The sequence below is a fragment of the Micropterus salmoides genome, unplaced genomic scaffold, assembly GCF_014851395.1.
Source record: "Micropterus salmoides isolate LMB-PRFRI ecotype aquatic unplaced genomic scaffold, ASM1485139v1 Ms_hic_scaffold_16, whole genome shotgun sequence".
NCBI lineage: Eukaryota > Metazoa > Chordata > Actinopteri > Centrarchiformes > Centrarchidae > Micropterus > Micropterus salmoides.
Genome location: NW_024040707.1, coordinates 8,760,387 through 8,778,458, shown reverse-complemented (window position 1 = coordinate 8,778,458; position 18,072 = coordinate 8,760,387). Strand labels below are relative to the sequence as shown.

Here is an 18,072-nt window from a genome sequence, read left to right as displayed (position 1 = left end):
TTTGCTTGCCCCCGCTGACCAGCCTCATACATGATGTCATGGGACTGTGTGTAGATGACTAGGACGACCTCCAATGGCTTCAGACTTTCAAAATACCCAGAAACACAAATCAAAGTAGCATTTGTTGACATACCTATGATTTTAATTAACTGGTATGTTAGTGGCAGATGTGCAAACATGTTCTCATAGCTTGCATATGATGGGATTTCTGAAAACCATAACATGACTTCAGAGGGAAAGTTTGGACTCCAAATAATTTCGATGGCTACATATAATCTGTCTTGTTGTCAACCACGCCTTGAACTCTTGCCCTCCTTCATCTGCAATCTCATCCTGTGGACCTAAAAACAGAGTGAGAGAATGAGACCCCTCCAGGATTAAGGCTTTGAACCATCAAAAGGGGCTTTGGCCCCAACAGCTGTGAAATGCCCCCCCAGACACTCTGGATTATTCCCATCAGTCTACAGGCAGTGTCGAGATGCTTCAGTCCTGTTATAAATACATGCAGCACTTGACAGAGAGTTCATATTGCTTCTGCCACACAGCCAAATTTGGCCCCTGGGTTCAATCCCAGAGGCTTCAAGTGAATCAGCTAAACCAACAGTCACTAATTCCAGCAGGCCAAGATAGGTTTATTAAAGGTCTTTTTAGTGTGTAGTTGCTTTTTACAGCCTAACCACTTTTTTTCGGTCTCCTGTGACTCAGACGAGGAATATGAAATCTTCCCACACACCCCTCAAGAGTGCCTGAGGACATCATATGCCCAAATCAAATCAATGCTGTAATTATGTAGCGATACATATGGATCACACATTAAGTATCAAGGGGGTGTGAAAGGTGTAATTAGTGAGGAGTTCTGCAAATTATTGCTCGGGCAATAATTGCTAGGGCATATATTGTCTAGAGTTAGGTTTCATTGACCTTCTCGTCACCTATCAGTCTGCCTTCTCTGAAAGCAACTTAAGTCTCAAAAGCTCAAGATAACTGGTAGATAAAATCAGAAGGAGGATTTTTGGACCATTGTTCTTTGGGTTAATAATCTTGGTGTCACTGATAAGAAAGTCTCTGAACTCAAAAGTGCAAAAGTGACCACGTTTTTAGTACATTGGTAAACACTCCTAGATAGTTTAGTGGAAGGGACCCCTTCAAGTTTTTTTGGGGGAAACACAGGCTCCTCCTCTTCAAAACTTTGTCATGGGTGTGGGAACTCCCTGCTTCATGTATCATGAGTAGGTGACTGGAGGAGGCGTGGGGCCAGAGAGAAGCAGAGAGAGAGAAGCAGAGTACGGAGTGAGGACGCAGAGAGAAGCTGACGGAGCATTAATGAGATACTGGCCGGTTAGAGTTACGGGGATGCAGTTTTAGCCATATTCCACCATTGTTTTTAAGGCTTGATTGGCGGACGTGAAAAGCGCAAACCTGGGACAATTCCAACATTTAAAACGTACTTTGGTGGATTAATTTATTCTAAAAAATGGGCTTGGAACGATTTCGCGTAAAGACGCCGGGGATAGTGGACCTCCTCACCCGCGCACTCCTTTGTATCATCGGGCTATTACTCACTTTTTCTCAGCCTGTCTGCAAGGCGTTCAACTTGGACGTGGAGAATCCAGCTGTTTACAGCGGACCTAATGGAAGCTACTTCGGATATGCTGTTGACTTTTATTTGGCGAATTCTTCCAGGTGAGTTTCTTTAACAAAGAAAACGTGTTTTCCATTTTTTTAAAATAGTAAAAGTAGAAGGAGGGGCTTTTCATCAATAAGTCCCTGCACAAAGTCTGAAACATTTGGTTATCATTTAATCTGGCCACTTCTCGTCTTCACAATTGTACACAAATATGTTGCATGCAAACTTTCCATTGGAATATGTCGTAGTTTGTTTGTTTTTTGCCAAACTTCAGAACATTTACAGCTCCCCAGTTAAAGTTACGGTACGTTTCCAATAGGAAATACGGAATGCATTTGTTTGATGTTGGCTCTGACAGTAAATCAGGCTTTTTGTGATCTCTGTGGACATATGCCTTACACAGGCTCACAACAGTGGGCACACTACAAAAAATAAAAATATTCAGGAAATTGCATTTGTTTACTAAATGTCTCCTACATTAAAGCCCAAATAATGCTGTGGCTATTTCATCATAAATAATGAACCCATTCCAAAACCTTTTTGGAATAATCCTCAAATTATAATCTTATTGCCCTACAAAATGACCTTTATTTCTGACCTTTTAATCTGCTCTGGCCTTTAAATGCCAGGAAAAAAAGCCTGTTAACTGCAACCTTTTACATTTCATTGGTCTGAAATGCTGCTGCTGTTTGAGATGCTTCCTTGCTTAGTTGGGATTTGATCCCAGTGACATCCAGCATGCTGTGATTGTTTCGCCATTCCTTCTTAAGAGATTTTGGCATCAGTCACTTTGAGGGACTTAAACCCATGCATACATGCTTGTGGTCACTTCTAATTTCCCAGTAATGTTAGTTTGAGGAGAAAATAATAGTGTGGGACATCCTGACTGTCCTAGGAGTATGTAGTCTTTACACCTACAGGGATGCAGCAAAAAGCAAGGCATGGGTTAATTTAGCTGCTGACAGATCTACATTTGTGTTGCTACCCATTCTGTACATTTTGGTGAGCCTTGGACCCAACCCTGTAATCGTAATAATCATTAACAAAAGGTTTTGCAGCCGCAGTCAAGGTTTCACTCAGACTTCCTGGCTGAGTCTGTGTCTGCTGTGAGCACCAGTGGCGTCTCGGCCCACTGTTCAACCAGCCAGCATGCTGCGATTTGAGAGAGGGCTTTGTGCCGAGTGGGCCGCCAGCAGCAGTTCAAGTTTTCCTGTTTCTCCTCCCCACTTCCCTGGATGGCAGACACTCAGACATGGGGAGACCCCCCTCCCTTCCCCTGGCCCTCGCTGTCTTGTTAAAAGCCTGCTGCTATTGGTCTTCATTCCTCTGCCTGGGAAGCAGGGGCTTCAGGAGAGCTATATGATTTAGGACGTGAAGCATGAATGCATGGACTTCTCTTCTCTGTCCAACATCCCCCTCCTTACTTCCTCCTATGCTGATGTCATTCTGCATAGCTTTTTAATTCATCCATACCGTAGACCTTCCCCCCTGTCTAGCCTCTCTCCCAATCATTTCTCCTCGTCTCATTAAGTGTGAGACAGAGAAGACGTCATCTTAATGATGACCTAATCTGAACTTTTCTACAGTTGACATGCCATGCTTATGGAGGAGGACATGAGACAATGCTTTGTACGTGCAGAGCAGTAATAATCTTTAAATGTAAGTTCCTACAACCCAGTTCCCTGTAATTTTCCTGTGGATGATGCGTATTCAGAAGTCAAATGTCAAACAAAAAAGTTAGTGGGCAGATTTAAGACCTTGAGTCATCTTTTTATCGGCAAAACCACATGTATCTGCCACTTTTCATTCACAGTTTAGTAGAAGTTGATAGATCAAAACATAACAGTACAGTCATAAAATTAATTTCTGTTATCTCTTGTTTTTGCTGTCACATCATCATCACCCACACTTTGGAGACATCAGGAGTGGGGGAGTAGCTGAAATCCTGGGGTGAGGTCAGTTGAGGGTTGCACAGGGAGTTTCGTCTTGTCAGGATTAGCTGCTTTTAGCCTGGCTCCGACTTTATGTGTAAAATTGTTGCTGCTTTTGGAAAAACCTGTGTTCATCACCCGTTGGATTACAGCGTTACATCAGCAAAATGAGACTGATGTCAGATGTAGATACAGAGACATGGGAGGAAGATAGTTCTCCCATCCATAAACACAAAGGCTTACTTTGACGCCCATGCTTGACAATGAGTTTATATATGCGGGCCTGTCATGCCCTTAGGCTTGGCATAATAAAATTAAGTTTGGACACTGGCAGGCGCCCACCATAGAAGAACGCCCGAGGATAGTGTCTGTGAACTGTGTGTGACAGCTCTTGTCAGATACACAGGAAGGGCAAGAGGATATGGTCCCCTGTTGTGTGTGTTTTTTCATGTTGAGCGAAGTTGAACTTTTCACATGGATGCCAGTCCCCATGCCCATCCCCCGTCTATACATCATGGGAAGGACTTCTGAGGGCTGACACTTTCCTCAAACACTTAATAATCAAACGGCATTAACTGACTCCTCTTTGACTTTCTCCAGTGCCAGGCAGGGATAGGGGAGTGGATCATACTGAGATAGAAGGAGTCATAGGTCAGGGGCTGTAAATAATAACAGACTTGTCCTGGAGTGTATGAAAGGACAAGACAAGCTTCTGGTGCCTGTTGGACTTTTGAGGAAACTTACATTTTAAATATTAAAAAGCTGATTGAGGACACCATTATTGAGACCGTAATATATTCCAGTCCACACATGTGTGACATGTTGGTGATGTGCATTAGATCATGGATGGTTAGGCTATGACGAGCACATGCCGAGGTCAGCCCGTCCATGTAAGTCACTTTCCTACAGTTTACCCTCTCAAAAAGGGTAAGAGATGAACTAATATTGACATTGGACTGGGGTCTCTTTTTGCCACTAAAGCAGCAATGTTTTCTCTGTCTACTCTGAGGTCCCTCTCCATATATGATTAGACTTATTTCTGTTATTGTTTTCATTGGTATCCTTTTCTATGGACCTGTTGCTAAATCAAACCAGTAAGTGTTTGACCTGCAGGAGCACATCTTGTATATTTGAGCTGCCAAGCTTTTCTTCACCCAGGTTCTCGTCGTTGCGTGCAGACAATGGGGTTCTTTGTTTGACGGCAGAAATTGTTTACTGTTTTCCAGTGGATTTCTCACTATGACTCATTTAATTTAATTTATAGCCCTTCTAAAAAGCTGCTTTAATTTTCTGTTGTCAAACTTTATGCATCTATGATAATCAGGCCAGTAGGTTGGGAGCATTAGTGTCTGTTGCTGTAGGTTGGAACATACTTAGCATGACTACACTGCAGTCTGTCTCAAAAATAAAGTGCCTGTCTAGCTTTTACTGGTCTGTTGGTAAAAGGGGCTTTAAATAATGAGCCTGTGTGTGTTTCACTGGAAAAAGATGTCAGTGTGGATGGTGACGATGTGTTTAAAGGGCCTGTGGACCCTGCTGTCACGTCTGCTATATTGGGTCAGGAATGCCCCGAGGACGTCATGTCTACTTTGGAATGGAGTTGGTTATTGGTCAGGGTCGTCCTGACTCATACTTTGTTAGATTTAATCTCTGACTGCCAGCAGGCCTGGTTTGTTTTAACCCCAGGTCGCTAAATCACTCACATCTAAGGTAACTTGATAAAGTTTATCCTTCATATAGCAATAAGAAAATGACATCATAGCCCGCTTGTGCACTATGAAATTCAATTCTAAAATTCAAATTAGCATCCGATCTCATATTTGAGATTTAAATGAGATGTAACCTCTGGCCATCACTATCATGTGGATGTGTGTGCGCGTTTGTATGTATGCATGAGTGGGTTGAGGGCGCACAGACAAAGTGTTTCAACAGCTGCTTCAGCCCCCCCCCCCCCCCCCCCCCCCATCACCATGTTTAATAAAACAACCCCTCTATCCTTAGGTGAGAGGATGGGACCCCCTGACGTGTGCATTGTGGAGAGGTGTGAACCACCAGTAGTTAAACTCCCTGCAGGAGGATTTTAGGGTTGTTGGAGGAGGGGGGGTTGTATTTGGGGATGGGGGTGGGCAACAGTTTAGTATGAGTAAATGCATAGGCGTAGTCATTTTAATGTTTTTTTTGGAGAAGCAGGAGGTTTCAGATTTTTCACTTGCCACTTGTGAAATGCTTTTTTTTTGCAACAGCTGCTTATTTACACACATTAGCTGTATCATACAGTCACAGAATGATTGTTGCTTGGTGAAAGGTCGGAAGTAAAAAACATTTGCTAAATCAGCTTGATGTTGACTTGCTGATTCAGTTATCCGGCAGTAACTTCTACCCAGATGCAGAGTAGCGTAAAATCATCCAAACTATGATTTTGAATTGCCTTTAGATGTTCACACGGCTTCCCTGTGTGACAACAAACAACATTGTTTGGCTACTTTGGCCAGAAGCACTTGTAATTTGCAGACCACCTGTTGTCCAAAACTATTATCCTTTTGAGGATTCCAAGGAAATGGTTTTGTGGTGATGGAGAGATCAGATCCTTGACAGACTGGACTGTTTATCTGATCAACACCCGGTTGGTGCAGATTCAAATTTCAATGGATCCTTTTCAAGTTTTTCCTGGGATGAGGAAATGTCTATAGATTGTTATAAAAGATGTAATTTGCTCCAGTAGAGCAACGTACAGATCTTGTTCTGCTTCTTACAGTACAGTCACCAAGAATACAGCTTCAGCACAGCACTAGCATTAGACTGACTGTAGTCAGCACACGCCATCCCAGCAGCCACTGCTACTCTCATCATCTTCAGTCTCCTGGACAGCAGCACTGAGAACATGTGTGTGTGTGTGTGTGTGTGTGTGTGTGTGTGTGAGAATAGACTGTCGTCCATGTGGCAGACGTAAGGACTAACACAGCTTCTGTCTGGCCCTGGCTCTGAGAATACGTTAGACTATTCGTATGGCTCCATGTGGTCTAGAATAAGTCATCACACACTACTTGTGCTTCTCATTTCTGTCATTCAGCTGATCTCACTCTAAGCGCCCACGCATGCTTTGAAAAGTCAATATTGCAGCAGTATGACATCATTCAGTGATTTGTTAACTTTCCAGCTCCATATTTCCACTGTTCCAGGTGTCGTTTAATTATGTTGATAAAGTGATTCTTCAGAGTCAGAGGGGTAGAGATGTTGTTGGCATGCTCAATTTCTCCACTGCTGGAGGGAGAGAAGTGGAGGTCAAGTGCTGCCTCTGGCTCAGATCAGATCACTGTACTCTTAAGTTCATTTGCTGATATGGAACCACTCCAGTGTTTAAGCATGTGTTGATAGCTCAGTGTAAACTCCATGGCTCAGTGTACATTTTTGACTTAGGTGTTGCTGAGGCTTGAAGGCCACTACAACCCCCACCCTGCCACTCGCTCCCTTTGCAACTGTGCCATAGCGTTTGTTGAGCCGTGTTTATGACTGCAGATGGTGACTGCAGCTGGAAATGGCAGGCTTAACAAATGTGACTGTGATTTTTTTTCTCACTTTCTAGCTTAAAGCAGTTATAATTGTGTTCAAGTGACACCAGCTTTGCAGCTGAGTGGAAGACAGTTAAATGTGGAATGGGGGGACAAAATGTTTGGGCTAAAGGGGTGGGGGGAAACGGAGGAATCTACCCTCTGACAACCTCTTTCTGTAACCTCATCATAGACCTTATTAGCAATGGCTACGCATGATAGTGTCACATCAGCAAGTTCCAGCAGTCTGCATCTCCCCTAATTTCTCAACCCCACATAAATGTCTCTCAATGTCTCTCCCTCTGATTGCCTGAGCTTCTAATGAGAAAAACCAGTCCTTGTGTACAGTGAAGCTGGTGTTTACACATTCTTCGCTGCAGCCCAAATCATTTACAGTAGTTTAATTAATGCTTAATTGTCTGCTGGGTGGTGGAGGTCATTAGTGGCTGTTGTATGGCAGCTGGTGGGGTTAACTATGCTAGAATGGTGAAGCTGCTAATGTTTTTCATCTGCCTACTCCCCCACTAGGACATTGCTCAAGTCTTTCGCTTGTGAAATGGGTTATTTGTTCATAGCAACATGAAACTCATAATCAGAATCAGAAAAGGGGTTTTTGCTAACTAGGTGTGCAGTAACGATAAACCTATATAAATATATCTAAAAAATATGACATTGACACTGAAACTGACAAATGAGCAAGTGAAGATTGGTTTAATTCTCCAGGAGCCAAAACATTTCAGTTGACTGTTAATGGCTTTTCAGATGTATGCTCAGCTTTGCCTGCTGTGATCTTTATCAAACCTCTGCTGGTGCCTCTTTCAATCCCACTCTGAACAGACTTTTGCTTAGATTCACTTTAGCCACAGAGGCCTGGACACAACCCTACGCGTTTGTCCTTCAGCTGAACAGCTGAGGATCACTCACCCCCTACCAATTACATATATTTGCATAACCATCTTAAGACCAAGTCAAACACTCCACCTCCACCACTTTCACAAAGGAATTTGTAATGCAGCACTCAGCCGACTGCAGTTAGAGTTTCATTAAATGCTAATGATACGAAAGCTCTACCTTTGAGCACACAGCTAGCAGATAAGGTGTAGGGCCGGGAAATGCCAGTTAAGAACTAGACTGATCCTCACCAGATAAAGACCCATTAAATGTTAATTTGTCCTTATTTACAGTGCTTTCAGATTACTATCAATCTGTGTTTGTGTGTTATGTGACTGTATGTCTGCACATCTGTGCATATCTGTGTAAGGTAGTGAAAACTCGCTTCAGCTGCCAACTTGCTGATTAAAGCATGATCTGCTCATTTTGTTATTTCCTGTGTTTTTTCCCTTTGAAAAGCTGCCACGACCAACTTTGGCTGGACTCCGTTCCGTTCTGATTCAACAAAAGATGCTGCAGCTTCCAATTTCCATGGCCTCGTTAGAGAGCTCGTCCAGTGGTGTCATTTAGAATCATTTACATGTGCTGCAGTCAGATTATTTCTATAAGGTTTTTTGCCATAGAAACATCGGTTGATCTCTCTTCTTCTGTCTGCTCCATAACTTCTACAACCTTGTTGTTCAAAATAGTAATCTTTCTTACAGTTACGTATTTTTTTTCTCCAAACCCATCTCTAGGGCTGGCAGGGGATGACTTGTAGATGGGCACTGTACTTGTTCAGAATAGATTAACAGAGTGTGGTCTGCTAGTGTGAAATATTTACTAACTGCTTTGCATATCTGTGTGTGTTAGTTTTGAGACAGCGAGAGGGAGATCCTCAGCTGTCTCATCGTGAGAATCCCTGACCAGGAAGCCTCTCTGATTTAGGTTATTGTACAGGTGGAGCTCTGCTGCTCTAGTGGGATATTTCTGCATCTGCATATGCAGTATTTTTTTCAAGTCGACTGGTTTCTTTTTCTCTCTTCCAACACAAACCAGGATTTTTTGCTCCACATTTGGAATTGGCATTGTACTGTATCTTTTCTGAGATATTAAGACCACAGTAACGGTGTTATACTAAACTCATAAGTTCTGCTCTATGACCTTCCCTTTGTTCTCCCACAGTTGTGTTTTTTCAAAACTATAGATGCTGAAATGATTTGAAAGCTTTGTACTGACCTCTAACACACCCTGCCCACTTCTGTTAGATTTTTCCACAAGCCATCCCATAACTTTCTGGATTTTGTCATCTGAGGTAATCGGGAGGTAATCAGTGGGATTAATTAGCATGGATCACAAGGCTGTGGAATATTACACAATTTAACTGCTTTTTGACTCAAGCTGGCTCCCCTGTCTTCCTCTGGACCTTGCTGAGTAGTTACCCTTGGGGGCAGGATGCTAAGTTTAGCCAAAATGTAAACATTCATGCACTACTGGAAGATCTGGGGCAGGAAAGGGTGTGCTCTTCCTGTTTTGGATCCCCCCTAGACACCGTCTGGTCTCAGTGGTCCCATGCCTCCTTTACCCACATCAATCCCAGCTATGGTGTCTGTGATGCTTGTCGGATCAAGTGGGTCCAGAATGAGGTAATGGCTAAGCCATCCACTTAAGACACATTATCTACGAGGGATATTTTTTCTAACTTTACCATGCCCAATCTTGTTGTCTCCATTAACAAATCATCACTCTGTCTTTTCTTCTTCTCTTTCATCTATGAAGGCTGTCCTACGTGTTATTAGTCCCGGGCTCACCTGTGACCTCACTGATTTTTTTCTATGTCAGTTGAAGTGGTTGGCAGCCCTTCTTGTAGTTGTACAGTGTAGCTCCTAGTACACAGAGGAGTATTGTCACAGCTGAAGAAACAAGAGTGTGACTCCACTTAGCCTGTCTGCATTCTTGTTTTCCTATTGAATCTGCCCTACAGGGATGCATGTGTGACCGTGTGAGTGTTTCTGCTTGTGTGTCTGACTGCACAAGAGTGAATGTGTCTGTGAGTATCACATGTACACATGTCATTGCAGCAGTTTCTCCTGGTTGTATGAGATTATGTAAAACAGTGCTGCAACCTGTTAAAATGTTTTGCTTCTGAGTCAGAATACAGCTCGCGCTAAACGGTAAAATGTGCATACTGCATCATGTTTAAGACTGTCAAGTGGGAGGTCTGTAATGCAATTTTTAATTGAGACCAGGCTAAGAGCTACAAATGTTTAGCATTGGTTTTAGTAAAGAAATTCAGGTTTATAAGGATCTTGTGGTAAACTTGTGATAATAGATTTACAGCAAGTTGTCTCTCTCTCTGTCTCTTGTTTTCAGTGCAAGTGTGGTGATAGGCGCTCCCAAGGCCAACACAAGGCAGGTTAACGTTACAGAAGGAGGATCTGTCTTCTACTGTCCATGGAGACTCAACCAATCAGATTGTCACACTATCGAGTTTGATACTGAAGGTAAGCAATATGATAGATGTTGAAAGGTCTGACATCTGCACTGTCAACTCAGCTGCCAAACACTTTTTTATTCTCCTGATATTCGGAGAATAAATGCTCAACAACAAATGCTTTTCTAACTTTAGGATTTTTAAATTATGCAATCTCTCCAATCTGTGACTAGCTGGTTGTTGGAGAGGTTGAGAAACTGGAGAAGGTGTTTAAACTCTTAAAATGGCTGAGGTTGGCTGATTCTCTGTACACTTTTGAAGCCATCAGAGCATTTCCTTTCTGCTCCTGCTGTCAGCAGCATCTCTGGATCAGGCGTCAGTGTTCCACTCCACTGAACTGCTGTTGGCTGCGGTGGTTCCTGGATGTGGGATGATCCTTTTTTCCTGTTTGTGTCCTCTCTTTGGGGATGAAAAGGATAATGGGGTGAAGGATAGTCCTCCCTTCTAGGTTGTGTTTGTGTTTCCTTGCCCCAGGACTTATTGGGAGATAAGGAGCCAAAAAACAAATGGGTCAGACAAAGAAATGTCCTGTTTGTATGACAGGTGGAGCAGACACTACTGGCCCTGACAAAAAGGCTCCAGTTGAGTCAGTCTGTGAGGTCGTCTAATGAATGGATTCATATTTCAGTATGTTGACGGAGTATCCCTTAGCCTGTTTTGCACAATGGAGTCATGGCAAAGTGAGGAAAGGGACAATCAAAGACTGTGTAGTTACTGGCTTATAGATTGAGCATGCCCTGAAAACACACACACACACACACACACACACACACACACACACACAATATGACTCACACATATAGAAGACAGTTACTTCTGCACTTTTGCCTTATTTCCTGAGAAATCAAAGCTTAGCACTGTTGGCCAACTTAAATTTAGCGTCCATAATGCACAATAGGGAGAAATATTCCACTGAGTGTTTCACAAGCCAAGTTTAACAACATTCTTTTATTGGACGCCGCTGCTTGGTACCCTTTGCTCCATTATTTTTCTTGCAACATAAAATGTGTTGCACATCCAGGGGTGCTGGCTGGAGGCCACAGTGAGTGATGTCATGTGCAAGCAACGATGCTTCACAGTGAAGGTCAGTCCCCTGGGTTGTCAGAGAATGTCCTTCATAGTTTTTAAGGGGCTTTGAAGGAGCTGATTTGTGTGCCAGAACTGGTTCCGACATCTGGATCATGACAGAACCACTGTACAGTGGAGGAACACTCAGTACATAGACATCTGCATGCCAGTGTGGCTGTGCCAAACAGCTGTTACTTGGATGACATTTATTGCTGCAGTTCATTTACTGTAGCCATGAATGTTGTCTTTGCCAACCCTGATAGTAAAGAATATAGTAATAAGTTCAGTGATTATGCTTGCAGTCAGAATTTTTTCTTTTTTTAAAAACTGTCTACACTGCAAATTCTTGAGTAAAGGAGTGCAGCTGCATTGTATTTTATCTTCCACTAGATTATTGTTACCTGGTCTATTTCTAAAATGAATTGGTGTCATTGGTGTCTGTGTCTCTTGGTGTGTTTGAGCTCTGACCCATAGGCCACAGACCCTCTTAATTAGCCTAACTAATTAGGTCAAAGTAGCCAGAGGCCCCTCCTATCCACTTCCTCTTCCACTGAGATAAGAGCCTGTGTATGGATCTGAGAGGAGAGTGAGGGCAGTAGGGAGGGTGTGAGAGGGGCACATAAAGTATGGGAGGAAGGGAGGGGGGTAAGAAGGCCAGAGGGAGTGAGGGGAAAGAGGGAGAAACCAGAGTCCTGTCCCTCTGCTCTGCCCCCCTCTGTTCTCTTGCTGTTGGTACTCCCACAGGGGCAGCTGATGTGATGAGTGAATTTGGCCATTTGTCTTCTCACACACACACACACACACACACAAATATACATACACACATACTCACAATGAGAGGCTCTAACCCCACTAATGGCTGTCATCTCACACACAGTTCAAAGGCGACACTAAGTCTATGGATGCACTCCAGACCCCCACACTCCTCTGCTGGTCCCAGGAGAGATGGGGCTGCGCACCATGTCACATCAGCACACCACACTAACCGTCCTACCAGGGGGACTTTGGTCAGATGACATATTGTTGTGGCACTGCTCTGGGTTTCCCTCTATCTCCCCTCTGAATCTCCTCTCTTTAGAGATTTAGCGTGACTCCAGCTGGCTGCCTTCAGTCACCTTGCATACAACAAACGGAACTTTTCATCACCCGTTATAGTGACACAAAACTAATCCTATAGCTATTGCTGCCATCTGAGAACTTGACTTAGCTTCTTTAGGCAATCACACTGATGTGCTTCATCTGCTGGCCAGATTACTGATCACAGTTATGCTGTATGGATCACAAGAGGACTTTTTTACCGCTGCTTCTGGTTGGTAACATGACTCAAATCAACACAGTTACTGTTCAGCTTCTACCTTTCCTGGTGGCTTTGCATTGGCCTTATCCAAACAAAGACCCCTGAGTTATGAAAATATTAAGAAGGTTTATGCTATAAGAAAAAGTACCATGCAGCTAAGGCAGATTAGTTAAAGTAACTAGCTCATAAGTATCCATTTGAAGTGATGGTCATGTTACTGCCTGTATGGCTAAAGCACTTCTTTTCACACATAGACTTCTGAGCACTTGAGACACTGGGAGCAGGGCTGCCTGCCATGATGAATAACGTTAGCAGGAAAGCCCAGTGATGGAGATTAAGCAGAAATACAGTTGGGTTATTAAAAAACTATAATCTCTCTGCTTACTGTCCTGTGGTGAGGGAAAGCAGCCCTCCCTGAAAGCAAAGGCGAGAAAGGCCTGTATAGACATGGAGATATGGGCAAGATAGTGTAAGAAAAATGAATAGGAAGATGTAGATTATAGTGAAAAAGAAAACAGAGAAAGAGAGACAGAAGTGTGTGCCTAAACAAAGATGACTGAGAGGTTGCTATGTGGAAGCTAGGCCAGTGTGTGTATGTTTTCCTTGGACCCCAGGCCCTTCGCTGTTTCCACAAAGACACAGAGCAGCTCCAGGCTGCCTAGTTGGCTGGGAAGAAAGACTAGGGGCGGACAGTCATGGATAGAGAGGCCTCATGGCCTCAGCCTGCTTTCTTCAAATCCACATAGGTCATGATATCTTGCAGTATCTACTGATCCTAAGTCCCTATAAGTGGAGATGGAGTTTTGCTCTTTTGCAATATGCCTGTGATTTGATCATTTACAGTGGAAATGAGTCTTCAGGACTGCAAAAGTTTAGGGTGGAGTACATCCTCACAATTGCTTAGGTTGCTCCTGACCTCACATTTGCAGTTTCGTTATGACAGCTCATACTCTGAATGGGCAGCCCTCAGTGTATGAGCTATGTGTTACTGATGTAACTTCCTTGTCTAATCAGTTTGTTTGCATTTCATTCTCCATTGCAAGACAGATATAACATCTGTCTTGCAATAAAGTTGTGCTTAAACCTGACTCCCCAGACCATCTGTCATGTCACCTGCTTCTGTCAAAGCGTTCAAGTAGGAGATCAGCGTTAGTGGCCAGGTGGTCAAACAGAGCAAAGGGTCAATGAGGTTAAGCTATGCTAGTCCAGTCTAAACCAAGCCAAGAGAACTACCATCCCCAGAGCAGTGACAGAGTAGTAAATACCATTCTTTTCAAATCCTCACCCTGATTGTCTTTGCATGAAAAATTGTGTAACTGGAGTTGCACTTGGAGCCTGGACTTAAAGCCAGCTTTCTGCCAATTGTCCAGATGTTTGCAACGGCCTGGGAAGGGAAGGGGGAATTAGGATGCTCAAGGATCAACTAAAGGAATGCATGTTTTAACATAATACTATTATTCAGTGTCATTTTCCTGTGTTTTTCCCAGGGGATCGCACCGTCAAGCTCAACGACACAGATCATCAGGTTGATTTCAAGTCCCACCAATGGTTCGGTGCCACTGTGCGTTCTCACGGTGACACAATTCTGGTAAGGGGACTCCCTTAGAGTTTCGGCTTTGCGTCACACCACTAGTGCTCTGTGCTGTTATGAGTGGGCCTTTCAGTGGAGCCTGGTCTGGCTATGTGACTGTGAGAAACCTTCTACTACTTTCTACACTGTTGAAGTGTAGTAAGTGAATGTGTTTGTTCTTTGAATTTTATCTCTCAGATTGCTGTCCATTATGTTGTTGTCATTCTGGTCCAGTTTTCACCTCCAGTCTTGACACACTGTAAAGAAACATTTTGTGCCACCCCTGTGACATCAGAGTTGAAAAGCCTGTTGTTTGGTCTGATAGTAAGGGTTGTGCCCTGGGTTGAGTTACGTGGTTACCCTGCTCCAGATGTACCACTGACATAGGCTTGGTTCTCCTCCTGAGTTCACCAGGGTGTTGTAGCAACTGGAAAAACATCTCCTACCTACAAGCTAACCCCATTCATCACCACATTTCATCCCTCCCCACCAATGGCCATCTCTCTTCAACCTTCTCTCTACCCCAGGCATGCGCCCCTCTCTACTCCTGGCGGACTGAAAAGGATATCCCCCGTTCTGACGCTACAGGAACCTGCTACCTCTCAGCCTATAATTTTACCAAATTTGTGGAGTATGCTCCTTGCCGCACAGGTAACTGCCACCTCTCTTCAAATCTGACAGGAATGTTAACATTGATAGTTTTTTAGTGTGTTTTTCTCTTTTTTTCTCTCTTATTATGACAGCTGTCCTCTTTGTGGGAGTTAGATATTGGAAAATGTATTTTATCCATGATTTACATTGAAAACTATTTGCTGATGCAGTGTAATGCCTTTAAACCAGAAGCATGTTGCACTACTCCACACCTGTGTGTTTCAGAGATCAGTGATGCGGTGGGACAAGGCTACTGTCAGGGAGGATTCAGCGCTGACTTCACAACGGTAATAATCATGTTCCTGCTAGTGAACCACCAGAGGTTTCTTGGTCTTTTCCTTTTTCATTGTAGTAATGCGCAGGTTTTATCTTTCAGGATGGCAAAGTGGTATTGGGAGGGCCAGGCAGCTACTTTTGGCAAGGTATGTATAACATATCAATCAACCATGTGAAAATCATAAAAATTCAAGCCTCAAAATGTTCTTCCAAGTTTATTTTCATCCATCTTTCATTTCTCTTCCTTTAGGTCAGGTGATCTCTGCACCTAAGGAAGACATTATCAAAGCTTACTACCCAGGTTATTTTATGCAGTCCGTGGACAGCCAGATCCAGACAAAACAGGTCATGGCTGTACATGATGACAGCTACCAAGGTAAGAGAGGCAATATAATCTTGGTGCTTTTATGTTGCCCGTTCACACAAACAATATCTTCATTTGTTTGCCAAGCAAGATGAGGCTGATGTCTTTACTCTTGCCTACAGGGTACTCTATTGCTGTTGGGGAATTCAGTGGTGATCAGGTGGAAGGTAAGTCAATAAAATAGGCTATGCACCCACATGGCCAATGTTAGGTGAGGACAATATTTTACACGATTATTGATCTGGAAACATTGTCAAAACTGGAATTCTCTTATCCTCCTTCTGTGCTTGACCTGTATATTTTCCCTTCTAAAACATAATTCATCTCTCTGTGCACCTCTTAGATTTTGTGGCTGGTGTTCCAAAAGGGCTCATGCTTTATGGTTTGGTAAGAAAGCTTAATCATCACTCTTATTTTGGCTCTCATGTTGGTGCTTTAAGAATGTGAGGCCTGGGCTTTAGACTTGGGACTAATACAAGAAAGTAAAAGAAAGAAAACAGCCTTAGTGATATTGTCACAGTGGGAATTATTTTTTGCAGCGAATTCCATACCAGAGACTGTGCTTATATTAGAACATAAAAAAACCTTCACCATATGTGGCTGCTGTGTTGCAGGTGTCTTTTCTGAACGGTACAGATCTGAAGCCCATGATTAACTACACTGGTGAGCAGGTGAGTCAGAGAGCTCCTATCTCCACCCTCTACAGCAAGCACTTCTTGCTCCAATTCCTCTGTTTTCATTTCTCGGCTCCTCATGAGAGCTCCTAATTTGTTAAGTCAGTGTAAGCAAAAATAATTTCCTTTTACAACGTTCTGTTTACTAGATTTTGGTCTCTTTCGTGGTTTGCTGTGAAGCTCAGTAATTGAGGGGAAAGTGCAGTGGCAATTAGTGCAAATGGTTCTGGGAATAGAAAAGTACTGAGCTCGTTTAAACAGTGATGATTGACTCATCTGAATAAATAAAATCATAAGTGAATTTGCTTACAGTCTGGCAGTTCAGACTGCTTCTACAATGTCTGTGCTTTTTAGACTAAGGTTCAGAAAATTCAGAAAATGAAACTGACCTAGAAAAGAAACGGGACTAAACTGGGCCAAACCTGTAAAACCCTTCAACCATTCACATTTTCTTCAAGCCTCCCTCTTTTCTTGTAATGCAGAAAGCAAGTCTGAATCTGGCTATAGCATGACTGTTTTGTTGTATTTAAGAACAAGCCAAATCGTAATGATAATCCTTTTTGGCGATGACATTTTCATTGGCCAAAGTTATTGAAACACTTTTAACTTTTAACAGATGGGATCATATTTTGGCCATGCAGTGGCAACGACTGACGTCAACGGTGATGGGTGAGTTGTAGATAATTAGCTGGCACAACCGATATTGGATGCCACCAACAACTCAGGCGTTGATTTGTGTCTGAGCTTAACTAAGTTTGTGTTATTTTCTTTTCTTGTTTGAAGGATGGTTGACCTGCTAGTGGGAGCTCCCATGTTCATGGCCCGGGGCTCCGATGGCCGTCTGGAAGAGATGGGCCGTGTCTATGTTTATCTGCAGCATGGCCCACTTAACCTGGAGCTCAGCCTACCTCACCTAACAGGCACCCAGGTGTTTGGGAGATTTGGCAGCACCATTGCACCATTGGGAGATCTGAACCAGGATGGTTTTAATGGTAAGAATGGTGATTGTAGTAGGGGGACTGATGGAACTTTGTCAATAAAATTAGTTAGCATCATGATTTATATTTCTTACCTGCATGAAAATGATCCGAGGAAAGTACAAGTGCAAATTAAGTAATAAAGTAGCAAACAATTGCAAAATCTGTAAAAAGATGGCAGTGTCGTTTGGTTGGTTAGCCTGGTCCAAACTATTGTCTGTATTGTGATGCAATTTTGTACATTTCATTTCATGGTCCCAAAAGTATAAAGCTCTGACGATTCCTCTAGCCAGTCATTAATTTGCTAAAACTTTATGACAAGGCAGCAGCAAAACTAATGACATGATTAGCCTCAGCTGTACTTTGTAACATTTAGCAAGCATTAGCATTTAGATTTAAAAGCAATGTTCACCCTTATAATATTAGATGCTTTCTCTGTTAGTGAAAGTTTTTTTACAGGGATATTGTGGCTACAGTATAACATTTTTCCTTAATTTTGCCCATTGGCAGATGTGGCTATCAGCTGTCCATTTGGGGGGGACGATCGTCAGGGACTGGTCTACATCTATAATGGATACTCAGAAGGTCTCAGGGAAAAGCCATCTCAGGTTATCACTGGGCAGTGGGCTGCTGGGACTATTCCTGCCAGCTTTGGATTTGCCCTCAGAGGTGCTAAGGACCTGGACATGAATGGATACCCAGGTGAGTGAGACTCACTCAAGTAT

The 18,072-nt window shown here is 43.1% G+C and overlaps 1 protein-coding gene across 1 annotated transcript in view; it reads left to right on the top strand.

Moving 5' to 3' along the window:
- Positions 1–1,244: 1,244 nt before the first annotated feature.
- The window catches only part of itga5 (integrin, alpha 5 (fibronectin receptor, alpha polypeptide)), a 33,275-nt gene continuing 16,447 nt past the window's right edge, over positions 1,245–18,072 (top strand). The window contains exons 1-13 of the mRNA XM_038721945.1: positions 1,245–1,683; positions 10,350–10,480; positions 14,323–14,423; positions 14,933–15,056; positions 15,282–15,343; positions 15,433–15,478; positions 15,583–15,708; positions 15,819–15,863; positions 16,040–16,083; positions 16,311–16,367; positions 16,987–17,039; positions 17,154–17,362; positions 17,858–18,049. Coding sequence (XP_038577873.1) covers positions 1,475–1,683; positions 10,350–10,480; positions 14,323–14,423; positions 14,933–15,056; positions 15,282–15,343; positions 15,433–15,478; positions 15,583–15,708; positions 15,819–15,863; positions 16,040–16,083; positions 16,311–16,367; positions 16,987–17,039; positions 17,154–17,362; positions 17,858–18,049 — 1,399 coding nt within the window. The 5' untranslated portion in view covers positions 1,245–1,474. The remainder of the gene's footprint in view (positions 1,684–10,349; positions 10,481–14,322; positions 14,424–14,932; positions 15,057–15,281; positions 15,344–15,432; positions 15,479–15,582; positions 15,709–15,818; positions 15,864–16,039; positions 16,084–16,310; positions 16,368–16,986; positions 17,040–17,153; positions 17,363–17,857; positions 18,050–18,072) is intronic.